At 40.1% G+C, this 25,521-nt stretch overlaps 1 protein-coding gene and 1 pseudogene across 1 annotated transcript in view; both read right to left on the bottom strand.

Annotated features, from left to right (window-relative positions):
• ELL2 (elongation factor for RNA polymerase II 2) overlaps window positions 1–24,442 on the bottom strand; it is an 87,978-nt gene extending 63,536 nt beyond the window's left edge. Inside the window, exon 1 of the mRNA XM_003822754.5 lies at window positions 12,687–24,442. Coding sequence (XP_003822802.1) covers window positions 12,687–12,833 — 147 coding nt within the window. The 5' untranslated portion in view covers window positions 12,834–24,442. The remainder of the gene's footprint in view (window positions 1–12,686) is intronic.
• LOC100981337 (fatty acid-binding protein 5-like) lies at window positions 24,138–24,546 on the bottom strand (annotated as a pseudogene).
• Between the last annotated feature and the right edge of the window lie 975 nt (window positions 24,547–25,521).

The following is a 25,521-nucleotide window of genomic DNA, read 5'->3' as shown; positions in this document are numbered from 1 at the left end:
AACAACCTGATAAAAGTGATGGTTTGCAGTCAAAAGATTCTGTCAAATTTTAGTACTTTCACTGCTGTTAGAAGCTCCTTGAATTTACCCTTTATACCTCTTATGAAATGTTGGGCATTCCTAAGCACAGAATAGTAGTATAGGCAATGCTAAAATGCTCTTAAGTTTGGTTATACTCTTGACATCTGCATTTACAAGCCAATGCTACTGCAACAAGAATTGCTCTATGACCAAAGAGATCTATGTACACTTATTTCCAGGGACTATTCCTCACAATATATCAGAACTATAAAAGTAATATATAATTTACTGAGTCATTTTCCTAAGAAATATTCATTTTCCTAAGGAATATTAATTCTGACATGATTCCTTTGGGGTAGGAGAAGAGCACAGCTGCTTTTTTGGAGTTGAATAAAAAAGTTATCCTATAAAGGTAGTTTATAACCATCTCTTGATTATTTACATATTGCTTACCCATGTAAACAAATTAAATGTGTGGTTACCTTTCCCTTATCAACAACTGTCAGTTTTACAAATATACAAGCAAGAAATAGCATTCTGGGCCTAGAAAATAACAATATTTCTAAAAGATATTATAGAGATCTTTCCAACTTTATTCTTTAAGGTTAGAGATGTTTTTGAGACACCTTTAGCTTCCCTTTTGAACCCATTATGGAACTTTGAGTTAACTAAAGGTTAACTCTTGAATTATTCCTTACTTAATTCAAGAATTCTTAAATTATTTGAAATCAATCAGCAAGTATTTATTAAATACTTGGTATCTACCTTTGTATCTAAGCTGCATTATAAGTCATGATAAAGATACTGCAAAAAAAAAAAAAAATTCCAATGTCAAATATAATTTTGGAACTTTGCCCAAAACAAAAAAACTTTCTATAAGTGGTGATGGTTCAAGTGAGTACTTAAAGTGGATTGTTTAAAGAAACAGTTATAGCTAACCAGTTACTATTTGAGCGTTTACAATGTGTCAGGCACTATCCATTTTTACTACCACCTCTGGGAATTCTCAGAAGCACCCTTGTGGGGTAGATACTATTATTCTCATTTCTCAGGTAAGTTCTGTGAATTACTGAAGGCTACATGGCTAATAAGTGACCTGGGGCTCAGAACTGTGCTCTTATTCAGCATTTTATATAGTTAGTCTTTCCTGCCCCTCTTCAACAATAGTAATATGAAATTTGAAACTGAAAGCCAGAGAATTAAGAATCACTTTTTTGGTTTTGCACTATGGCAGAAGGAAAATACCAGACAATTTGAGAACTTGTTTTTACTTGCACTAGTAAAAAGTAAATAAGTAGACATGCTTTTCCCTGGGATGCAACTTGGATAAAATAGATCATCTTTCTTTCCCCCTATGCTATTTAAGAACTGGTAGTAATGATTCTTTTGTTCAAGAGTCACTTTTTTCTTTGTTCTTTAGGACATCATCTGATAGAGAACCCAAAGAAGACTATTTAATAATTATATTTTAACCACTGTAATAAAAAATATCTAGGCAAGGAGAGAGGAGGAAGAAAGAAAATTGGAGTTAAAAGCAGAAAATAGCACAAGAAATCAGACAGTTGATCCTGAAGAAATAAATACACTCAGCTCTTGCTAAAAGCCAAGAATATGCTTAGAATAATACATGATATGAAATTTAGAAATAATCCAAAACTACTTTAAAAAATGGTATCTCCTTCTTTGCCTCAAACCTTTTATTAGATGCCAAAAAGAAAGTCATTAAGCTTCACAAAACCAATCTAGTATTTTTCCCTGTGAGTCAATGTAACCTTAGATTCAAAAGAAATTCCTTTTCTGCAGATTTGGAAGAACCAGATTAAAGAACATATGAAGTAAAGAATAATTTCTTTCTAGCCACTACAGCATGGAAAGAGTGAAATATAAGGGATTATCAAAACCAACATCTATTTAGCACAATCCTTGTTTTGAAAGATAGCTTCTAGAAAACGGTGGCTATCTGATACATGCCAAGTTTTATTTATATATATATATATATATATATATATCAAATCTTCATATATATGTTTGTCTTAAATCTTACGATTTCAAATAGCTCTTGAACATGGAAGGCAAAAATCTAAACCAAACAACCAGCCAAAAAGTTAGTTACTGTGAACCAGCCTTTAAATCAACAACACTTGGCCAGGCATGGTGGCTCACACCTGTAATCCCAGCACTTTGGGAGGCCGACGTGGGTGGATCACAAGGTCAGGATATCGAGACCATCGTGGCTAACATGGTGAAACCCTGTTTCTACTAAAAATACAAAAAATTAGCCAGGCGTGGTGGTGGGCGCCTGTAGCCCCAGCTACTTGGGAGGCTGAGGCAGGAGAATGATGTGAACCCAGGAGGTGGAGCTTGCAGTAAGCCGAGATTGTGCCACTGCACTCCAGCCTGGGGGACAGAGCGAGACTCCGTCTCAAAAATAAAATAAATAAATAAATAAATAAATAAATAAATAAATAAATCAACAACACTTGAAGCATAGTATTCCACCATTTTTCCCCCCAGATTTAATGTGGGCCTTATAATTGTATAATTAGCTTATATGTCAAATCTGACTGTAAATGCAAATAAAGATTTGTTTCCTGGGATCATGAACTCTAAAGCAGAAGTATAAGGAGAAGTGGTAAAATAAGCTTAGATTGGAAGATGAAGTTTTTTTTTTAAAACTAGAAATTAATAAAATGTGGCATCTAAAACATTTTTTACAAAGGGAGCCATTGGGGACTTGAAACTGGGAGACTACTTGATCATATTTAATGTTCTGAAAAGATCACTCTAGCTGCTGTGGATTATGGGGGAAGGGTAGAAACTTGAAGGCCACCTCGAAGTTTATGGCAGTGATCCTGAGGAGAGATGATGGTAACTGGGACTGGAATAGCAGTAATGGGTGGGGTTAGATTCAGGATATTTTGAAGGTTGACAGTACTTGCTGATAGATCAAATATGTCAAGAAAACAGGAGACAAATCAAGGGTTGCTAGTCAATTTCTAGGCAATTTGATAGAGAGTTCTGCCACTTACTGAGATAGGGAACACTTACGTAGATAGAGATTTGAGGAGTAAAATCATGAGTTATTTTTAGAAACAGCGAAGATATGGAATCAACCTAAATGCCCATCAAAGGTAGACAGGATTAAGAAAAGGTGGTACATATATACCATGGAATACAACACAGCAACGAAAAAGAATGAGATCATGTCCTTTGCAGTAACATAGATGGAGCTGGAGGCCATTACCCTGTGCAAACTAACACAGGAACAAAAAAACAAATACTGTATGTTTGCATTTATAAGTGAGAGCTAAACATTGAGTACACATGGACATAAAGAGGGGAATAACAGACACTAGGGCCTACTTTGAGGGTGGAGGGTGGAAGGAGGGTGAGGATCAAAAAACCACCTATTGGGTACTATGCTTATTACCTGGGTGATGAAATAATCTGTGCACCAAACCCCCATGACATGCAATTTACCTACATAACAAATCTGTACACATACCCCGAACCTAAAATAAAAGTTAAAAAAAAAATCTTACTTGATCCCTCATGGAATCTCTTATCAACAAAGGAGAGGATCTTTTATAATAACAAAATCAGGTAACACTTTTATAATTTCCTTTATGTCTGTACTTATTGAAATAGTTGATTGTCAGAAGATAGTTTTCTCCTTGCAATGATTAGCCATACCCTTGAGAAAAACTCCTAAAAGGGTATAAAACACAGTTTGGATATGTAAGGTTTGAGATATCTATTAAACTTTGATGAGGAAGTATATTGGAAATCAGTACTTGGAGCTAGAGAAAAGGATAGATCTGTAGATAAATATTTGGGAGTCATTAATGTATAGATGACATTTAAATTCAAAGGACTAAATGAACTCACCTAGGGAGACTGAACAGATAAAGAGAAGAGATAGAGACCTCCAACATTCAGAGGCCAGTCAAACAGAGGAAAGTAGGCAAAGGAGAATGAGAAAGAATAGGCAGAGAGGTAGGAGGAAAATCAGGAAAGTGTTTCTAATAGGAAGAAGTGGTCAAGAGAATGGAATACCACTGAGGTCTGGTAAGATGGAAACAAAGAGATGACCACTGGATTTTAACAGGGACCTTGGCAGGTATAACCTCACGGGTGTGGTGGAAACAACGGGCTGAGCAGAGGATGGCAGGTAAAGAAGACATCTCTTTGAACACAGACTTTATAGTGTTCATTTTTTTTCACATTTGCCTGCTTCTACTAAAATGACAAGCACTTTCTTGGCAGGGACCATTCATGACTTATTCAGCTTTCTATCTCCAATGCCTAGTTCTATCCCTGGCAAATGTCAGAAGATAAATACATGTTTGCTGAGTGAACAAACGAATATTTGGTAGTTTAACTCTACCTCTTAACTTTTTATTAAAGAAAAAACATCTTAAGATACTCAGCTGACTTTTTATTACATGGACACTTTTTCTGGTTCTTGAGGTATCATGGTTTCTAATAATGGAGCCAAAAGCAATGATATTAAATGTTATCTTAAAATATGCTAATACTTGTTTCTAGCTAAGCATATTTAAGTCTTAAAGTATCTCTGTGAATCTTATAAGAAAGTTCAAGCCTGGCTACACCCTTGAATAAGCTCACAGTTGAGTGAAAAAGTCTTCCAGACTAGGTTATCTCCCTGGATCAAGAACCAAGCGCTCATAGTAGTCCATTACAATGTGTATGTATAGCAAAAGTTTTATGCACTCATGATTCTTTTGTTTTGTTTTTCATAAGGAACTGCCAATAAAAAAGAAATAAAGGAATCAAAACACCAAAACAGAAATAGAGGTAATGTGAGGTAATTGAAAGCACTCCTTCAAGGACTTTAGGAATTATACTATTTCAAAATAAAACTTGAAATGTAAATCCAGGAACATTATATAGAGTTACTTACGTTTCATTAATCAATAGGACAGAAACCACAGAAGGTCTGATTTCCATGTTAAAATAAAATTAGATTTCATATTATCAGTGCTTTATGATGGCCTTAAGTACAATTTATAGACGTTATTCAATAAAGAAAGTCTATAAAAATACAAACAAAATTTAAAATGCCCTGCTGAAAACCAAATTTTTTTCCCAAAGAATTTCAACTTTCCTCAAAACATCAACAATCTACAAAATTTCCATCCAAATAAAACAGTTTATATAAGACATGTTAAGTAATACAGCACTGTTTTATATATCTGTCTGCCTCAAACTCCTGAATATACTTCACAAATATAAAACATCTAATCAAACCCAAGTCTTTTCATTATCAACTAAAAGACTGAGTGAATGTTCACCAAAATATCACTCACATCTTTATCTCTCCTACCCCCAACTCCACTCTCCCAACTGCTTCCAATTTCCCTTTTTCTATTAGGGGTACTCCTCCTAGTGCCAATGGCTAGAAATCTCAATTCAATCCTGCTTCTTTAAAATATCTTGTTAAATTATTCTTTTTTTTTTTTTTTTTTTTAAAGACAGAGTCTTGCTCTGTCGCCCAGGCTGGAGTGCAGTGGTGCGATGTTGGCTCACTGCAAGCTCTGCCTCCCGGGTTCACACCATTCTCCTGCCTCAGCCTCCTGAGTAGCTGGGACTACAGGCGCCTGCCACCACGCCTGGCTAATTTTCTTTTCTTTTTCTTTTTTCTTTTTTCTTTTTTTTTGTATTTTAGTAGAGACAGGGTTTCACCGTGTTAGCCAGGATGGTCTCGATTTCCTGACCTCGTGATGCGCCCGCCTCGGCCTCCCAAAGTGCTGGGATTACAGGCGTGAGCCACTGCGCCCGGCCAATATCTTGTTAAATTCTATAGACTCTATTCATCTCCTGCCTCTCCCACCAACACCCTAGGGTGGACTCCAGTTATCTCTGGCCTGGACCACAAACTTCTTCCTAACTTGTCTATCTCCTTCCAGAGTCACATTATAGTCATCCTGCACACCAGGGCCAGAATAATCCTAGAACGTAGATCAAATTACCTTATATTTCTACTCTGTTTACAGAATAAAATCCAAACTTCTTAGTAAGGTAATGAATCTGCTCTGACCTACTTTTTCTCTCTTAAACTCAACTACATTTTTCTCTTGCCCTTCATGTTAAGCAGAACAGGGTCTTTATGGCAATTCTTGGAGCTTGCCCTAGCTACCACTCTTCTTTGCTTACCTATGCCATTGTTTCTGCTGGAGATGTGGTCCCCATCCAGTTTCTGTCTGCTAAAATCTTGCTAAAATCCTTTAAGACCCAAGGATTTTAGACCAATAACATATAGGATCCCTGTGAAGGAAAGAAACTCATGCCATTTGTTTAACAATCTAGTTACTATGAAACCAGCAGCCAAATGCCCTTTCTGTAGAGGTCAATTCAAGGTGATAATTTTATTCATGAATCTTCAAGGAGCTTATAGCTTAATTAATAAAATTCCCTTTTCTTATATCCTGAATTAAACCATGCAAATGCCAGTTTTGGTCTTTGCTGGCAAAGTATTAGTGGCAACTCTTAAACCAGTTCTTCCTGAAGATTTAACATTGGCTCTCAAGAGCCATAGTACTGCCACAGAAAAAAATAGGAAGGAAGGAAAGAAGGAAGGAGATAAAAAAAGACAGAGATAGCAATCCTCGCTGGTAACCTGACCCGAGTTATGCTGTGTTTTCCAGCTTTAATTTGCTCTAAAGACATGGACATTAATTTATTATATTCTACTCCAGAACTGTGGTAAATTTGTGCATAAGTTATAGGAAATTCTGTATGGAGCTGAGGTATGCAGGACAGTCAGATGTTGGGTTATATACATGTTGTTTTCTTTATTGTAAGACTTAGTTCATCTTCAATGTAGGAATGTCCATAATATCACATTTTAGGGACATTTTCTCAAACAATCCAAAATACATTTGGCCCAATCTAGCAAATGGTGGGCTGGATCTAGTGCCGGGCTCCTAAGCTTCTCTGTTGCAGAGAAAAGGGTCATCACAAATTGTTAAAAGTGACCTAGCCTTAGTTCAGCTGAAATTCTCATTTTCCTCTCTCTGCTGGCTTTATCACCAATTACCTAATAAGCCTTATGAACACAGCTTCTGTAATTTTTCACAAGTGCAAATGGAGCAAATGGAAAGGCTGAATCTGGTGATTGTCCTTGGTAAGCTTTTCTGTAAGTCATTCCAAGAATTCTACGCCCCTTTCCTTTTAAATTCTTTTCTTGAACATGTTCCAATCCTTCACATATGTTCTTTCTTTCTCTTCCCAATTCTGGTGCCAAGCTTCCCTGTCTATCTTTTTAGGCAATCTGGCTACTACTTTTCTCAGGGAGGAACACCCTCCTTTGCATTGAGCAACTGGGCATCTGAATAAACTTTCCAAACACTGAAGGATGGGGCACAAACTTGACTTTACTTGATAAAAAGCATTTTAAAATCAAGCACAGACTGAAAATGGGTCTAAGTTAAAAGTCAGTAGGATTAATTTATTTAAATTAAACTTGGCTACATTTTAAAAGTGGAGCAAATAGAATCTGCTAAAGCAAACCTCACTGTTTTACTTAATAAACATGTCCAACAGTGGTGGCAGTGCTGTGCTGGCAGGTCTGGATGCTCAAGTGGTGGCTTAAGAACAGTCTTCTGTATTTATAAGGCAGATTATTGAAAACACATACAAAATATGGGCAGGCAAAAAAAGAAAGAGAAAAAAGCAGAGTATGAGTCTTTTCTGTGTCTTAAACTATAATGAATCAAATGCTAAAAAGTTCACCTGGTAGAAAAAAAGGATAAGGCAAGGAAGTCACTTACCCTCTGACCTATGGACTCAGTGATTTAACAAAAGGTCAAGTAACACATTGAAGGGAGCTACTATGAAGGACAATAATTTTGGAGGCTTAAATAAGAACTTATGCTCTGTAAATAGCATCTAAAATTATGAAAAATTCAATGGCAATATATATGTACAAATTTTAAAAACATTATCACTTTCCTAGAAGACACTAACAAAGGCAGAAAAATGTATTTCAATCCAATGGAGTTGACAAGAGAAAGTGTTAGCAGAATCCCACTTAAAGGCATCTGCTTTCTGATCTTCAGGGATAGAGCAGGAGTAGCCCCTGCCCCCAAACACAACTCTGCAAGACTGTTTATGTAATAGTCAGCAAACATGGTAGTATTATTTGAGCCACCACCTTTGAAACTTTGAGTAAACATTTTTTAAAAACTAAACTGACAGGCTCAGCAACAAAATCTGAAAATAATGCTTTGATATAGTTTTTGTTATAAAAGTAAGTTACTCAAACATCAAAATAAAGCCAGCAGCATTACTGAGGAACCTAGCTAAAATGTATTTTTAAATGTTGGATTTTAATTTTAAATATAGTTTTCCATTTGGGGGAAATATGTAATTACAGTAATATATGCTCATTTAAAATATGTAGAGCTTATGTAGACCACACAATCACAGATAACAATTTAAAATGACTATAAAGTTGTAATTTGTGATTTTATTTATTTAGCAACTTTTCTCCTCATTCAAAATAATCTACATTTTAAAAGGTTAATATTGTAGATATCTGTATTATCATGTCTAAATTTTTCTGCCAATCATGAAAATAACTTTCCAGTTAACATGATATACAATCAACTTGAAACCATTTCTGTATTCAAAGTGAGTAGGAAAACAACTTTTAGAAGATATTTACTCCAACTATAACTCTCATTGCTGGACTCACAATGCCCCTCTGCCTGTTTAGAAAGGCTCCCAAGATCACTTCTCTAAAAATAGGAAACCTGAATAACGAAGGTCAAGTAGGATTATGTGTCTTTTGAAACAGTGAGGAATTTTAATTTGAAAAAAAAACAAGATTTCAGAATTTTCATCAAATATTCTGTTTCCACGAACCCTTAGAACGCTGTAAATTTGCTCAATTACATCTAAAGAAGTTCTCTGTTCTGCCTAAATCATAGCTTCCTAAAATTTTTAAATTCACTTCTCTGAAGCCTTACGTCAAAGTGGGTTAATTTAGAAGAGTAACTCCAATAGACAAAATAATTTGGACAAAAAAAGAATTCTCTGATGCTTAATTTAGCAAATTAACCTGTTGAAATTTCTGGCTCTTAGTCATTAGAAGAGAAGGAGTAATAGTCATCACTTTACATAGGCCAGAGCTGCTTAGAGGCTACCTGCCATCAAGTACCCTCCTATATGAGTACAGGAATGGTGGCGGACAGTTTTATATGAGAAATTAAAACCATCTTCCCCCCAGAGAGAACAGGTTTGACCACTAGAAACCTCTTCCCAATTAGCCAATCCATGTGAACATGTTCCCAAACAGCAGCTTCAATTTAAAGTCATGAGCCCTATTTCTAATAACGATGGAAGACAAGAAAGACCAAATTAATATCCTTCCACTGGAGGATAAAAGCTCAGCCAGATGCCTACTGCTAGCAACTGTTACTGTGCCCATAGAGGTACACTGGTCTGGCTGAGTCAGGAGGAGGGGCACTGAGGACACACAGGTGGGTGAAGCCTGCAGTAAGTACCAACGGTACATTCAGTCACCAGAAAGGTATCTATCTCATTTTTTTGGTTTCTTCCCAGTTTTCATCCAACTGAGGTTGACAGTTTCACTCCAATTCCTGCTTGCTTGTCCACACCCCTTAAAAAGTGTTTCCATGGCTGAGCTGACAGTGAGTCCTGATAGGAGCTGGTTAAGGATGGTCAGCTTATGTACCATCCCCCACATGCCACTGTTTCTACCACCAGTTTTGCAGGAGAAAAGGAATCCTAGGACTAATACAAGCTACCTGGCTCCATGCTTTAAGGTAGAGAGATCTGGGAAAAAGTCTTCCTCCTTTCCCTTTGCTGCCTCTGTAGAGACCAACCAGACCCATAAATGGGCATGTACAGAAATGGAAAAAGTACTAGAAGCAGTCAGAAGCAAACAAAGACATTGACGACTTTGGTACCTCTTAAAAAGTAATTTTTTTTTTTTTAATTAAGAACTAAGTGGTGGGTTGGCAGAGAAAGAATTTTTGATCTTCTGTCTCCTGAAAGCTACTGGTATATAAATGCAGGGGCTTTTAGAGCACTGTAAACTTAATCCCAAATATGAAAACACTAGGGTATAGGAAGCAGAAATGAAGGCCATACAAAGGTAGGAAAACAAAGCACTCCCTTCTGGGGCCTCCAGTGGTCATGCAGATCATGACCAATTACTGTCACTTCACTTTCCCTTCCCCAAGTGGACCTCCTCATCTGCCCGCTTTCCCCACAAGTGTACACTGTCAATCTTGCTGTAATCAACTGTACAGTTGCCTGTTGTTTTCCCAAGGTAGCTGGCTGACCTACTGCCCCCAGAGATGCCTCTTCCCACCCACTGTGTGTCAAGTCTTTCTCTGCTCCTCGGGTCTGCTCCTGAATAGGGGCTGGCCGCCTCCTGCTGACTTCTTTTTCTCTGGGCCTCTGGGTTTTCTCTTCACATCCCCAGACCTACCTTCTTCCCACTGCCATTCCTTCCCACGCCCTTCCTTTGGAACAGGCAAGCTTATCTTTCCATCTTGCAAGGCTGAGTTTCTCTCCAGAGTTTCTCTCCACTGTCTGCTTCTGTCCCTCTGCCTGTGTTTCTGGCTTCCCCCATATGGGCCTCCCACTCCGTCTGATGCTGGTCTCTTCACTGCAGGTGCACCTATCTAGGAGTAGCTATTGGCACATGCAGTTTTCTATTTCTTGTATCTCTCCCAGCCATTCTTGAGATTTTCTCTCGAGATTTCACTGTATGTAGGACGGTACCTTTCTCCCTGTGCATGCACTCCTCCCTGACGCCCCCTCACCCCACCACACAAAGTCTGTGAGTCCTTTTCACCATATGCTTCTCTGGTTAGTAACACAAGTGTCCTAGCACGTACATTCATGTGTCCACCCAATTCTGTGAGTACCTTCCTTACACTCACCTCTGAGCCTCCACTGCTGTTTACAAATACCCTATCATGTGAGTTCATTTTCTATCCAAAGTGTGCACAACTAATGCCTTCCTCTGTGTGCACACTTATGGGGTGGGGGGGGGGCTCTCTGAATACACTCCCAGTAAACCAGGGTTCACACCTCTCCTGCCGCTCTGCCTCAGACTCTGCCTTCGCTCTATGTATTTAAAGTGCCTGGCACTAGTGGGAGCTCAACAGATGTCAATTCTTTCCCCCACTTTTAGCTGAATAACTATGTGAATCTGTGTCTCGGTGTCCTTCTGCCCCTCTGTCTGTTTTACGAGACCGGTTGGAGTGTGTTCCTCAGTACAGAACGGGCTATTTGTAAGATGCCCCGTGGGTTCTATCTCCCTTCCGACTCTCTCCTCTCCTGTAAAACGTTACAGGTTCCCCCATATGGCATATCCCTCCCTCACGCGATGTATCCACTCCGGTCTCCCACATAGGCACACAGTACTGCATGTCCATAAACTGTTTCCCCATGCACCCTGGTTACCGCGTCCCTTCTCGGTGCTTCCCTCTCTCTCCCATTTTTTTTCCAACATGAAAGCGTCTGGATTTGTAGTCCAATTACAGTGTATGTGCGCCTATCTGAGCCTCTCTCTGTACTGGAGGGGTGTGTGTGTATATGTGTGTGTGTGTGTCCATGGGCTTCTCTCGAAAACGAGGGGTGAGAGGCCCGAGTCTCTGCCCGGGATGCATTGTATCCTCCCCACACCTTCTGGCTCGTTCCCCGTTTACACTTCCCAGAGTCAGCCCAAGACGCCGGGAGCTTTTTCGGGTACGTTGAGCGTCCGTGAACCTCTCTCTCCAGAACCCGATGTCTTGCTCCCGGGGAGCGCTAAGTGTGCGTGAGTCCTCAGGTCTCTCCCCAGGGCACTGTGTTGGTTTGTGTCCGTCCCGGACGCGGCGCGTCTCCAGTAACGCGATGCGCCGGTGTCCCGGAGTCCCTGGGAATGCAGGTGGGTCCCCTCCCCCCCGCGTACGCGAAGCGCCAGTGTCCCCGCCGTTCCAGTGTGCGCCGCCCCCTTACACGGACTGCCTAAGTCCCTATCTCTATAAGTACACCGTGTGCCCCTCACCATGCGCCCGAGTCCCCATCCCTTCGAGCACACAGTGTGTCCCCTGATACGTGGAGCGCCTGTGTCCCCAAGTCCCTGGGAATACAAGGTGTGTCCCACCCCCACACGCGGAGCGCCTGTGTCCTGTCTCTGAGGATCCACCGTGCCTATGTAACTGGAAAACGCGGACAGCTGGTGCCCGCGAGTCGTCCCTGGTTCCTTGCCCATACGCTGCTCGCTACCCTCCTTCCCCGCCGAGGGTAGCGTGGTCATCTCACTTCTCTTATCGGGGCCTCTCTCCCTCCTTGGGACCCAACAAGCCAGGAAATCCTCGGGGGCCGTCGGAAAGTCCCGCAGCGGCAGCGCAGCCGACCCAGGGCTGCGGCTGCCTCGGCCCCGCCGCCAGGGGCCGCCCGACTGCCCGCTTCCCCAACGCCCAGGCTAGCCCGGGACCGCGGCGTCAGCCACCCTGCCCGGCCCTGCCCTGCCTGGCCGCTGCGGGCGCTGACGGTAGCAGCTGCCAGCCACGGCTCCGCCGGCCCCGCACCCGGCGCCCGGGCAGGGGGAGGCGCGGCCAGGCCGTGAGGGGTGCGCTCTGCCTCTCTGAGCCCAGCCTGCCGGCCGGCCCGCTCACCTTGTGGCTCTGGTAAGTCTCGAGCGCCCGGATCGCCGTCTCGGTGAGCTTCACATGGAGTACGGTGATGTTGTCCTGCCCCAGCCGTCCGCACGACAGCCCATAGCGCTGCTCCTCCCGCAGGCCCCCTGTCCCCCCCGCCGCCATCTTAAACTCCCCGGGGTGCCGCCGCCGCCGCCGCTCCGGCTCTAGCCTCCACTGCGGCCGCGGCTGCTTGGGCTTCTGCAGCCGCCGCCACTGCTAGGGCCATCCCGCTGCTGACGTACTGTCATATACTGCGCGGAGCCAGACCTCGGACTGCCACCGCCGCCACCCGCCCCACCCTCCGGCCCCGCGCCCCGCCCCGGGCTCGTCTCATTGGTCTCGTTCCCTTCAGAACCGCCCTCATCGGCCGCCCTCCACTCTCACGGGGGCGGGCCCAAAGTCACTAGAGTTTTGCTCCTGGGACGGGACGTCCGAGAGGTAAGAGGCTGACGTCTAGGTGACGCGCCAACTTAATCATGTCTGACGTCACGTCTGGTCGTCTTGGCTAGCCGGCCGAGATTGGCCAGGCTGGCTTGGGGACTCCCCTGCTAATTGGAAGTCCAGGTTGCCTGGTCTGGTTACCTGGAGTTGGAGCCCCGCCCCTGTGGGGGATAGTAGTGAAAAGTCAGAATTGGGGAATCTCGCCCTACGCGGGTGGTCCTTGGAGAGGAGGATCTCCACCTCCACTATGTAAGGGGATGGCCGTGACCAAATAAGGACTTTGTTCCCCGACGGCTGCGGAAGCTGTGGAACTTGGTGCGTGCGTGTGGGGGAGGACGCAGCAGGAGGACTCGCTAGAGAGCTGCTCCTCAAAACTCCTAGTACTGTAGTTGAGCAGACGGCATTGGGAGGAAACTGCTCACTCTAAACTTGAAGTTATCGGGTGCCACACGCAGAGCTTATAAAAACAAAAACAAAAACCCTTGAAATTAGTGAGTCGACTCTTAGATGTAGGAGTTGTGTTAGATCTTGTGGAGCATCTTAAGGACAAAATCACGCGGGAGGTTAAATGCCTTTCGTATGGTGGGCATGGTATAATAGAGAATTGAGCTTCGAGGTCTTTCCTACGCCATGCCCTGTTGTGATTCTCTGGGATCACAACTGGTTGGGATGATATCTCCTTAAAAAGGACTCTAGAAGAAGAGTAAAACTGGCATTGATCTAAATTAAAAGAAACCTCGACAATTCTCATTCTCTAATTCAGTTTGAGTATTGTCCTTTTTATTTGATAGGGCTGTGTGAAAACCTAGCTAGGGTTTAAAGGTAAGAGGCTGTCGAGGTTAAGCGGAGGAGATGGGGGCGTGAGGGGCGTGCAAAGGCCTGGCATACTTTCCATTCCATCCACAGGATGCTTCCTGTGTAGGCGTGGCTAAAAGAGGGAGCCTAATCTGGAGTCCCTTTCAGATTGTGTGTGGATAGACTGACAGTTCCTGTCAGAGGATGGATTAATTGGTTGATCAGAAACACCAGATAAAACAAACCATTGAAAGCTTTCAAACTGTTGAAAGGCAGTTTAAAAAAGTTCTTTTAATAAAAAAACTGAGACGCTTGTTTTTACCCTCAGCTTATAAAACCATGTTCTGTTCCACTGGGATTCCCCGGGAAAGTTTATAGATATTTAATCAGTATTTTTCATTATTTTAAATGGATTAGGGCCATGATTCCATGTCCTCCCCTCCCAATAAATGCCTTCCCCACCGTACGGGTACACTCCTTTTTGATTCAGACCCTCAAACATAGTAGGTGTATAATGTGAATTACAGAATGAATTGGATTAAGTGGAAACACCTGTATTAAGTGTTGCTCCATCACAGGAAAACAGTTTGTAAATTGACTTAATTTCAATCCACTAAGATTGGCTAGTTGTTAAGACGTGATTAACGCTTGCTAATTTCATTTACTTTAGTGATACAGTGTTATCTTAAATTCATGTAGTAGAGAAATTAAGGTAATCATCAAATTGGATTAAAAAGTTTACTCTTAGAAGGGAAATAGAGGCTTTACTACCTAGTTTTCTCCGCTTTCCAAAAGTAGAAACCTTATTCAAATAGTTCATCTCTAAGCGGACTATAATCTAAAAATAATTCTGTACTTGAACTTTTCTTTTCTCTCTCTCTCTCTTTTTTTTTTTTTTTGATAGTAAAGGACTGAGCACATAGCTAAAGCCTTAATTATTTGGGAGGTGAGGGGGAAGGGATGTTTGACCGGAACAAGTAAAACCTGTATCCCACTGCTTTTCCGGTGAATGTGGGTAAATCCCCACCCACATGATATCCTAACTTGGCCTACTCTTACTCAGAATTTCTGATGACATCCAAGGGGGTGGGGGAGGAGTAAGGATGGTTTTCGTTGTAGTTTTCAAATATCTGACCTGTAGCTTCTTACTAGTAATTGATTTTTTTTTAAAATTATAATAGGAAAATTTTTCTCATGCCCTATTTTAGTGGGTAACAAATCTTTCACGGATTAATATATTATTGTAGTGAGTTAATGTTTGTTTGTATTTTTCCCCTTTTGAGCTTTTCAACTGTGGAAGGAGGAAATGATCAAGTACAAAGTAATATGGTAATCTAGCAGTGTCTTTTCATTGATGTCTCACAGGCATAGTACACATTATGCCTGCCTGAATCAGATGGTCAAGTTATGATGCTGGTTAGAATAATTTATTTTGAGGAGGCTGATGAAAGGTGCTTTTTGGGAAGGTTGCCATTTTATACATATTTTCTGTATCTTTATCTGGTTTAAATAATTAAATAATCATTGAATACCAGTTAAGTATAACATGCTGTAAAGGATTTAAAAATTAAACTGTAAAGTCTCTAGAGGAATTTTCTGTTTCAGTGTGGCAAGTGAACCAGTATAGTCAAAGCAAAGCAATTAGAAAATTAGTAAATGCTAATTTGGACGGTATTGGTGATAAGCTCAAAAATTCAAAGAAAGGAGAAGTCTGAAGAGGTTTAATGGAGGTGATAGAACTTGAACAGCTCTTGAGGGTTGAATAGATTCTAGATAAGTTGGAGGTGGTATAGATGGAGACAGCCCAACTAAAAATGATCTTCATGATGATTCCAGGTGGACACATTAGTTTTATGAAAGGAGGAACTGAGACCCCCATTTATTTAAAAGCAACCTGCCTAACATAACCAGGAGAGGCAGGGTCGGAATCAGCTCTTTAAATGTCCTTCCAGTCCTTATATACACTGAGTAGCTATGGATTAGATTTAATAACTGAGAAGAAATCTGTCATATAAGACAGTTCAGTGCAGGAAAAAGGCTAAAAGGAATTTGATGCAGGGCCTGCTCCATCTCTCATGTCTAGTATACAGTGTTGGCAAAGGATATGTGAATATCAAGGCCTTCTCTGGCCTTCAAATGCTGGGCCACCCCTCATTCCAGGTTGCTGCATATTTAATGACTGTTTCTCACATCTTTGGTACAGAGGTCACCAATTCAGATGCCTTCAGGGACCACTGGATATCCAAATGAGTGAAAAAGGGCAGATACAATGTCATAGGGACTGAAGATGCTGGACGGTAGTGAGCTGGGAGGTTTAAAGGGCTCAGTGATTTCTTGGTTCAGCTGATTGTTGCCAGGTGAACATAAGGTGGCCCAATGTTGCCAGATCTTCTGTTTTTTTTTAAAGCTGAGAAACAAAGATTTTTATGTAAATCTCCTAATATTTATTCTGTAACACTTAAGTTAAAAATTTTAATAAGCATTTTCTGGACACTAAAAAAGTTTTAGGCCAAAGTTAGCCCACAGGTTTCTAGTTTTCCAAATCTGCTGTAGTGACTGCCAATGCAGAAGGGCATTCTGTCTTATACCTGTATTAGCAGTTTTGTAGGTTATTTCTTAAACTCATCTATACAAAAAGTTAATTCTTATTAATGTCTTAATACAAGGCAATGGCTTCTGTTACAAAAAGAGAACATAGAACCTTATAGAGTTATAGCACAGAAGCTCTCTCAATGTAGAATTTCCAGAGAGAAAATCTTTCCCTTTTAAATTCTCTTCCCCAGTGCTGCTTGCTCCCTTGTGCAATGGTTGTGTTTGACCCAACCATTACACTGCTCTCCCTTCAAGACTTTGCCCAGCCATGTACTAAAATCTAAAATGTACTAAATTTCCTTGCCTTGGGCACAATTGAAGTAGAAGCTTGATAGTTTTAAAAGTACTTCAGCAGACATTCATAGAGAATAAAAGTAAGATACCTATAGTTAGGGCATAGATTTTGTTATGTATATACAGGTTTTAAGTTGAATAATTTTTATTGTATTGTGTGAATATTTACTCTAAGTACAAGAAATGTTACATTGCATTATTATTATTATTATCATCATCATCATTATTGCTAAATTTGGCTCTGAGTTCCCCATCTGAGTAGTAGGACAGTTAATTTACAAGTCATACAAAGGCTCCAGAATATATGGGGAGGGCTCTCTTATCTAGGTCCATCTCTGCTGGTATAATCCTTTAGAGGCTCAAGAGTTTCTTTTTAGGAAGGGTTTGGGATGGAGCGCAACCTAGATAGAAGGAAATAGAGGACCTGAATTGAAAGTGTGTTTGTAGAGCAAACATACTGTGTTTACTTATGTTGTGTATTTTTATGGGGGTAGGGTTAAGTGGCACTGATGGGGATTATGAGAAGGGAGGCTGAAACCCTCCCTAGCCTTGTAATATGATGATGGACCATGTCCATATGATTTTCTGAAAGGAATCGCTTATCTGAGAACTTTGCTGAAACTGGCAGCCCTGGGGTACTAGCCTCAGCAAAGTCCAGCCTCCCTCCCCAGGTGTATACTTATTGAGGTACTGAAAGGACACTGGACTTGGGCTGTATCCTTCCTGGGGCTGGCAGCCTCTGCTTCTTCCCAGGATTAGGAGGTGTTATCCCATCTCTGGACATCTACCTATACACTTTCTTAGTCTCCAAAGTTCCCTTCTCTTTCTAGAACAGTCTGGTTATTTAAAAAAAAAAAAAATCTGATTTGGAAGTAAGGAAAGTCCCTCCTCCCTTCCAGTTCAAAGCCCTTCTTCACTCTTAATGGGGCTGAGTAGAAGGCTAGGTGGCCAGGGCTATCTCTCCTTTCACATGTATTGAATACACATGCACGTTAGCTTCCTAAGATGGAGATACTCAGTCTTCATTAATACCTTTTTAGCTTTTTTCCCCTCTCTCTATTCCTTGCCTTTCTCCACATTAAGAGCAGTCTCTAGAAAGTTGTATGTCCTTTGGAGGCAAAAGGACTCAGATTTGATTCCTCTAAACACCAAGAAAATTCTCCCCTTCTTCCCTGATTGAAGAAAATGTCCTGTCCACAGAACTGAACTGTGTCCAGCATAGTGACCAAAGTGGCCATTCTCCCAGATGATAATTGTTTTATGGCTATTCCGTGTAGTGCAGAGTGCCCTGAAAGATATCATATAGGCTCTGAAAAAGGAGAAGAGTGGTAAAGAGTGACCTAACAACTCTTACCATTTCCATGCTGTTTTGTACTAAAAAGGAGCAAATGTATTTCTGAATAAACTGAGGAGTTAGGAAGACATGGGGTGGGGAGGGAATGTTTGTTTAGCCTTTCACTTTTAAACATGCTAATAGTGGACCAAATGCCATCAGCCTCAAGAATGATTTTGATAATTAATAATAGCTTATTCTTGTCAGGTGCAGTTGTGTGATACTGTAGTCCCAGCTACTCAGGAGGCTGAGGCAGAAGGATTCTTTGAGTCCAGCAGTTTGGGGCTGCAGTCCACTATGATCCTTCCTATGAATAGACACTGCATTCCAGCCCAGACAATGTAGTGAGACCCTATCTTTAAAATAAATAAATAAATAAATAAATAAATTGATGTGGTTTGGCTGTGTCCACACCCAAATCTCATCCTGAATTGTAGTTCCCATAATCCCCACATGTTGTGGGAGGGACCCAATGGGAGGTAATTGAATCATGGGGACAGTTACCGCCATGCTACTGTTCTTCTAACAGTGAGTGAGTTCTCACAAGATCTGATGGTTTTATAAGGAGTTTTCCCTCTTTGCTTGGCACTTCTCGTTGCTGTCGCCATGTGAAGAAGGACGTGTTTGCTTCCCCTTCCACCATGATTGTTAGTTTCCTGAGGCTTCCCCAGCCACGCTGAACTATGAGTCAGTTAAACCTCTTACCTTTATAAATTACCCAGTCTTGTTTGTGTCTTCATTAGCAGCATGAGAACGGACTAATACATAAATAAAAAAGCTTATTCTTGATGGGGCTTTGAAGTTTAAAAGCAATTTAGTTACATTATCTCTGAATTTTCTGTGTAACTCTGAGGTAGCCATTGTTTTATACTATAGTTACCTTTTAGGTAACTGAGGCGCAGAAAGGGTATGTATCACTCACTTGATAAGTGACAGAGCCAGGCTAGAACCTGAGATTTCCTTTTCCAAATCTCGCATATCTACCTTTGAACATGGCTCTAAGGTCTGAGGAATTATAATGAATGTGTCAGGTTATCACAGTGAAATTAATAAAGAGAAAATGGTTGGTTCTACTTCCATGGGCAGGTTGGGGGCTGGTTTTTTTGTTGGTCTTGAAAGCAAGACTTAAGTCATTTGAATCACTCTTTCCACACAAACACCCAATATCCTTCTAAATAGCAACAAGGCAAATAAAATGATCCATTCAGCTTTGGTTTATTATAGCTAGCATATTGACTTTAATGAGATTTATGAAAGTTACTTCTATTTTTATGTGTGGTATATATAATTTGTGATATATTAAAACCCTTGGTATAACAAATATGCACAGCACGTAGGTGCCCATTTGAAAAAGCTCAGATTATGATTTTAAATTATTGGAAAGATTTACAGTTGTTGTATCTTTGTTTTTATTGCATGTTGTTCATATCTGTCGCTTATTTAATAAGGAATCTTTGGTCAAAAACACATCCCCTATAATATCACTTTTCCCGCGGGACTGTATCTCTCACTTTATAGCATGGTTTCCAGAACATGTCATGACAAAAAGCAGAGAAGAAATATATCAACACATACGGACACAGAAGACTTCTTTGTTTTGACTTAGAATTGTAGCCCTAGCTGATTTCATTGTATTCTCATTCAGCTGTTTATTCAAGTATCATATTTATCATCTTTGACCTTTGCATCTGTTATGGCCTCCAATATTGGGAACGTTTGCTTTTGCCTTGGGTTTTGGAAAATTAAAAACCAATATGACCCTTATAGGTTAGAATATTTACAGAATTAGAAACAAGCAGTATAGTCTAATAGAGGATGTAAGAGGTGAAGATAAGACCTACTAGGTGAGAAGCACTATGCAGGGACTAATTCAGTGATGGAGGAGTTATGGATTGTGAGAACATATTCAGCTCAGGGTGTTGGGAAAAGCTCCATGGAAGAGTTAGCACTGGAATGTCAAAGTTTTCTAGCTGCGATAACGGGAGTATTAAAATATTCTAAGTTTAAGGATCTTATGAGCTATCATACGGTGTTTTGGGGGAAAGACAGTAATCTGTTTTCACAGGAATATGTGGTGCTCGAAGGTGATTGTGACAGATGGAGCCAATAAAGATGGATTGGGGACAGATTGTGAGGAGCGCTTTTAGTATTGGGTTAAGGAATATGGACTTTGATCTGTGAGCAATGGGGAACTGTTGGAGGCTTCTGAACAGGAAGTAGCATGATCTAATCTATATGTTAGGACTGTTCAGGTGACAAAAGTATAAGTAATGGATTGGAATGGATTCACTGTTGTAGGCAGTTATTGGGAAGCCTGAAGGCACTTTGATTTGGGAAAGTAAAGGGAACAAAAGAAAAAGAACTATGGGGAAAGTAAGCGGGGAGACCAATGACCAGAGGAGGCTCTGTATCATTTGGGAATTTGAAATAAGGTACTACAAGTGGAGGGGGAGTGATTATGACAAAAAAGAGCAGAGTTAGGAGGCAAAAAGTAATGAGGCCTTGTACTAGGGTATTAATGATGGGAATGGAGAAAAGGAGAAGAATATCATGGCTCTGTGAAGGTAGAGTTGGCTGTTTTGGCAGCTTTATTTGAGTATGAGAGGTGAGTGAGCATGAGGAATTAAAAGTAACTACTAGCTTCAAGTTTGGTTTACTAGAAGATAATATTATATGAAAAGAAACAAGGGAATCAGGAGAAAGACCTTGTTTAGGTTAGCGGTATCAGTGGATTAAATGTCTGGCAGGCATTTGAAAATGTGAGTCTTAGGCCTCAGAGTCAACCTATTGAGTAATAGTAGAGATTGTGAAATTGAGCAAGTTTTCTGAGGGAGGTTATGAGGAAAGAGGATGAGAAAAAGAATTGGGGAATATTCCTAAATTTCATGCCCACTCTAATGGCGACACACTTCCTTCTTATTTAGAATTATGACTACGGTGGGCCACTCTTACTGACACAGGTATCTTATGCTTGAGGGATGTTTGCATGTATCCCTGTGTATATTTCCAAGATTTTCCTAGTGATAACATCACTCTAAGTCACTTGCTTCACGCATGTTTTTTGAGTGAAGGAAAAAGCTTTGGAATTAATAACCACTCCTTAGGCATTGCACTTATTCGGTGCACACCCATCGTGATGTGTTGACCTTGCTTACCTTACTCATTGGGAATGGCAGAAAAGGCCATTCACTGTTGTAGGCAGTTATTGGGAAGCCTGAAGGCACTTTGATCTGGAAAGTAAAGAGAACAAAAGAGATTACTAGGGAGAAAGTAAGCAGAGAGATGAATGATCAGAGGAGGCTCTGTGTCATTTGGGAATTGGAAATAGGGTACTGCCAGTGTAAATAATGAACAATGTGAAGCTTAAATGATAATTTGCAACAAGCATTTAATGAAAGACCATTGCTTTTGGTAGTAGCCACATATTGAATAAAGTTTGCTGAGTGTGCACTGAATATTATCTGTCCTAAATGACTCAACATTTCAGTTTGATCCTAGGGAATGTTATACATCTGGAAAAGGAAAGGAATACATTTATCTCTGAGAGCCGATATTATTGCATAGTACTAACAGAGATAAGGCCACTTTCAAATTGTAATAGCAAATGAACTTTAATGATGACTAATGAATAGAAATGTGTTTAATAACCTGTGATCTGATTTTAGAAGCTGGGCTTTTAACTGAGAATAAGGAGAACTGCTCTCTGTTTCTGATTCTGTCCCTCTAATCTTTGCCTTGAATAAATCACTCATGTATAAAATGATTCTGGATAATTTAAAAGCATCAAGTATTTGAATTGTGACTTTTCTCTCCAATATTTCTCAACTAAACCAGCACAAAAAAATATAATAAGTATAAGGTATAATTTGATTTACCTGCAAAAAGAGTATTAGCCTCTAATGGGGATTATCCACATTTCTCAAAAACAACAGTTCATAATGTTGATGATCTATTATGACTGTGACCCCTGATGAGTATACTGAGACTGGAGTCAACAGATTGTATTAAACTTCAATAGCATAGAAAGCCAAGCATCATGATTTAGCTTTGTCAAGTGTTGAAAAATTTTGTTTTTACATAGAGGAAGAAGTCTTTCCTAAATAGATTCTGACTTGGTGTATTGACTAAGTATATTTGCCTCATTTTTAGGTTCCTGAATCTCTTTTTTAAAGTTTGTATCTTGTGTTTTTAAAATTACCCTATATTTTACATACTCATTGTAAGCATATAGGCTTGCACAGATTAATTAAATGTAATTTTTGAATATTTGCCAAAACAGAAGCATGGCATTGGAAATGTACTTTAAAAATAGAAAATTTGAAGGCACTTTTGAGTTTGCAATGACAATTATCCCAGAAAATTTACTATAAAATATTTAAGTGTTAGCTCAGGTAACCTTTTTAAAATGTATTTTTAATTTACATACAGTAAAATTTACTCTTTTTGGTATATATTTTATATCAAAAATTCGACAAACAGAACAATTCTATTACCTCCTCGAAGGAACTCCTTGAAAATACATTGTCCCTTTGTAGTCAGATCTTCCTGCCACCCACCCTTAACCCCTAACAACTACTGATCTATTTTCCATCACTATAGTTTGGCCTTTTCTAGGATGTCATACACATGGAATCATACATTATGTAGGCTTTTGAGTCTGGCTTCTTTCACTTAGCATAATGCATTTGAGATTCATCCGTGTTGTTGCAGGTACCCGTAGTTTGTTCCTTTTTATTGCTCAATACTATTCCATTTATGGGTCCTTCACGGTTTAGCTGCCAGCTGAAGGATATTTACATTATACCCAATTTTGGGTGATTGTAAATAAAGCTGTTACAAACATTCACAAATGGTTTTTATGTAAATATGTCTTCTTTGTTTATTTCTTTTCTTTCTTTTTTTTTTTTTTGAAACAGGGTCCCCCCGCTGTTACCCAGGCTGGAGTGGAGTGGCTCAGTCATAGCTCACTGCAGCCTGAAAGTCCTGGCTTCAAGCCATTCTCACATCTCAGTCTCCCTAATGGCTGGGACTACAGGGCATGCCACCAAACACAGCTAATTATTTTCTTTTTATTTTGTAGATATAAGGTCTCACTGTGTTGCCCAGGCTGGTCTCAAACAGCCTCCCAAAGTGTTGGGTTTGCAGGTGTGAGCCACTATGTTCAGCCAAGTCTTATTTCCCTTGGGTGAATACTTAAGAGTGGGATTATTATGTATAGTAAGTGTATATTTAACATTATAATAAGCTGCCCAACTATTGCTCATAGTGACTGTACCATTTTGCATTTGAGAATTCAAGTTTTTCTGTGTACTTGTCAGCACTTGGCATTGTCAGGTTTTTTTTTTAAGTCATTCTAGAGCATACATAGTAGTATCTCATTGTGGTTTTGGTTTCCATTTCCCTAATGACTAGTAATATAGACCATATATCCATGTGTTTGTTTGCCATTAGTATATATTTTTTCTTGAAGTGTCTTTTCAGATCTTTTGTCCTTTTAAAAAAAAGAGTTGCTTTCATATTAAGGTTTGATGATTTTTGTATAATCTAGATACATGATTCAAAAACATTTTCCCCCAGTCCCTGCCTTGTTTTTTCTTTCTCTTAAAGTATCTTTTGCAGAGCAAAAAAAGTTTTTGATTTTGATGAAGTCCAGTTTATCAATTTTTTTCCTTGTTCTGATAGTGCTTTTGGTGTTATATCTAAGAACTCTTTGCCTAGCTCAAGGTCACAAATATTTTCCTATACATTTTCTTCTAAGTGTTTTACAGTTTTACATTTACATTTAAGTTTATGGCCCATTTCAAGCTGATTTTTTATTAGCACAAGTACATTTCTTTACGAACCAAAGGGATGATCCTAATTAAACCAGCACTTTAAATTAATTGCACATAAGATACTTATGGAGGTTTGCTTGTTGAACTGAGCTTGTTCATTCTCTCAGCTAATTACTTTCCAAAGTGATGAAAGAATTTTTATTCTTCTTTTTTGTAGACCTGAGTACAGGTGACATTGTTCAGGATGCGGTCCACCATTAATTTTCCATTTTTTAACTTTCTTGTTATTGTGCTTTCCTTTCCTTTCCATTCCTGATGTTGAACCAATGTGCCATGTATGAAGTTGTGGACAGTCTGTGGTTTTCTGCTATTAGCTGTAGTTTCTTCAAACTTCTCCACCAGGGTACAAGAGAACTGTGTTGGTTTCAGAGTGCTCTCAGTGTTTATGATGGTTTTTGCTGTTACAAGAGATGTTACAATCTGGTCGGGCCATTGCATGTATTTTTCACAGAACTATTCCCACTCCTAGTTCCATCGTGTATTCATCAAAGCATTTGCTGTCCACTCGATGCTATTGTCCTTCCAGCTGCTGAATGGTGGCCAGCATGGGTGTGTGAGCAGAGTAGGGTCTGGCTCAGTGGTGGGGGTAGGATATTGAGCCAGGTTTTTTGTATAAGGTGTGAGATACGTGTCTGGAGTGATTTTTTGGCATTTGGGTTAGTACCATTTGTTAAAAAGACGATCGTTTTTTTCCATTGAACTGTATTTGCACCTAAGTAAAAAAATCAGTTGACTACAGTATTTGTATGGATGTATTTCTGCACTCTATGCTACATTGATCTACGTGTCTCTGCTTTCATCAGTACCCACTGTCATGATTATTTTAGCTTTATAGTATAATTAACTTTAGAACATCTCTGCGAGAAAGAAACAAATTCTCTCAAGCATCCTAATCAGTTTCCTTTTCAGTCTTCTTATCCAAGCAAATGGATTATTTCTCAACAATTTCAATGTTCATTCAGTTTATATAGTGACTCAGAAAGGTTGTAGCTATACTTCTTGTAGCCTTTCCCTGTGTAGAAAAAAGACCCGTGTACACTACAGCATTTAAGTTGAGTTTCTCTGCATCAAAGTCAAAATGCAAAAATTTGCACGCACACACACACACACACACACCCACTCACCCACCCAAACCAAAAACCATCTACTGAGCCTATCATCTGCAGACATTCCCTTAAGGGGCTTTCCAGGGAGCTACCAACTCTTACAGGCCCCATCACTCTGACCAAGCTGCCTGGACAGTGGCAGCTTACCACCCATTGATAACCAGCTTCCTGTCTGGTGGAGTGTCAGTTGGTGGGAACCAGCTGTTATGATTCATCCCACTTAAGATTTCTGCCTTTTGACAAGTGACGCTAATAGACCTAGGCTGAATGGTGTCTGATTGGGAGAATTTTCTTTTTGAAAGCAGTTTGATTTCTAGTGCCTCAGCAACTGAACTTTTTATTTTAACAGGTACGCTCCAATTTCCAGTTTCTGTGGAAATTCAATAGAGAGATAAATGTTGTTTTCATCAAGTGTT

The sequence above is a fragment of the Pan paniscus genome, chromosome 4 (genome assembly GCF_029289425.2).
Source record: "Pan paniscus chromosome 4, NHGRI_mPanPan1-v2.0_pri, whole genome shotgun sequence".
NCBI classification, from domain to species: domain Eukaryota; kingdom Metazoa; phylum Chordata; class Mammalia; order Primates; family Hominidae; genus Pan; species Pan paniscus.
Note: the sequence above shows the minus strand (reverse complement) of the source record. Positions and strands in the feature narration are given on the sequence as shown.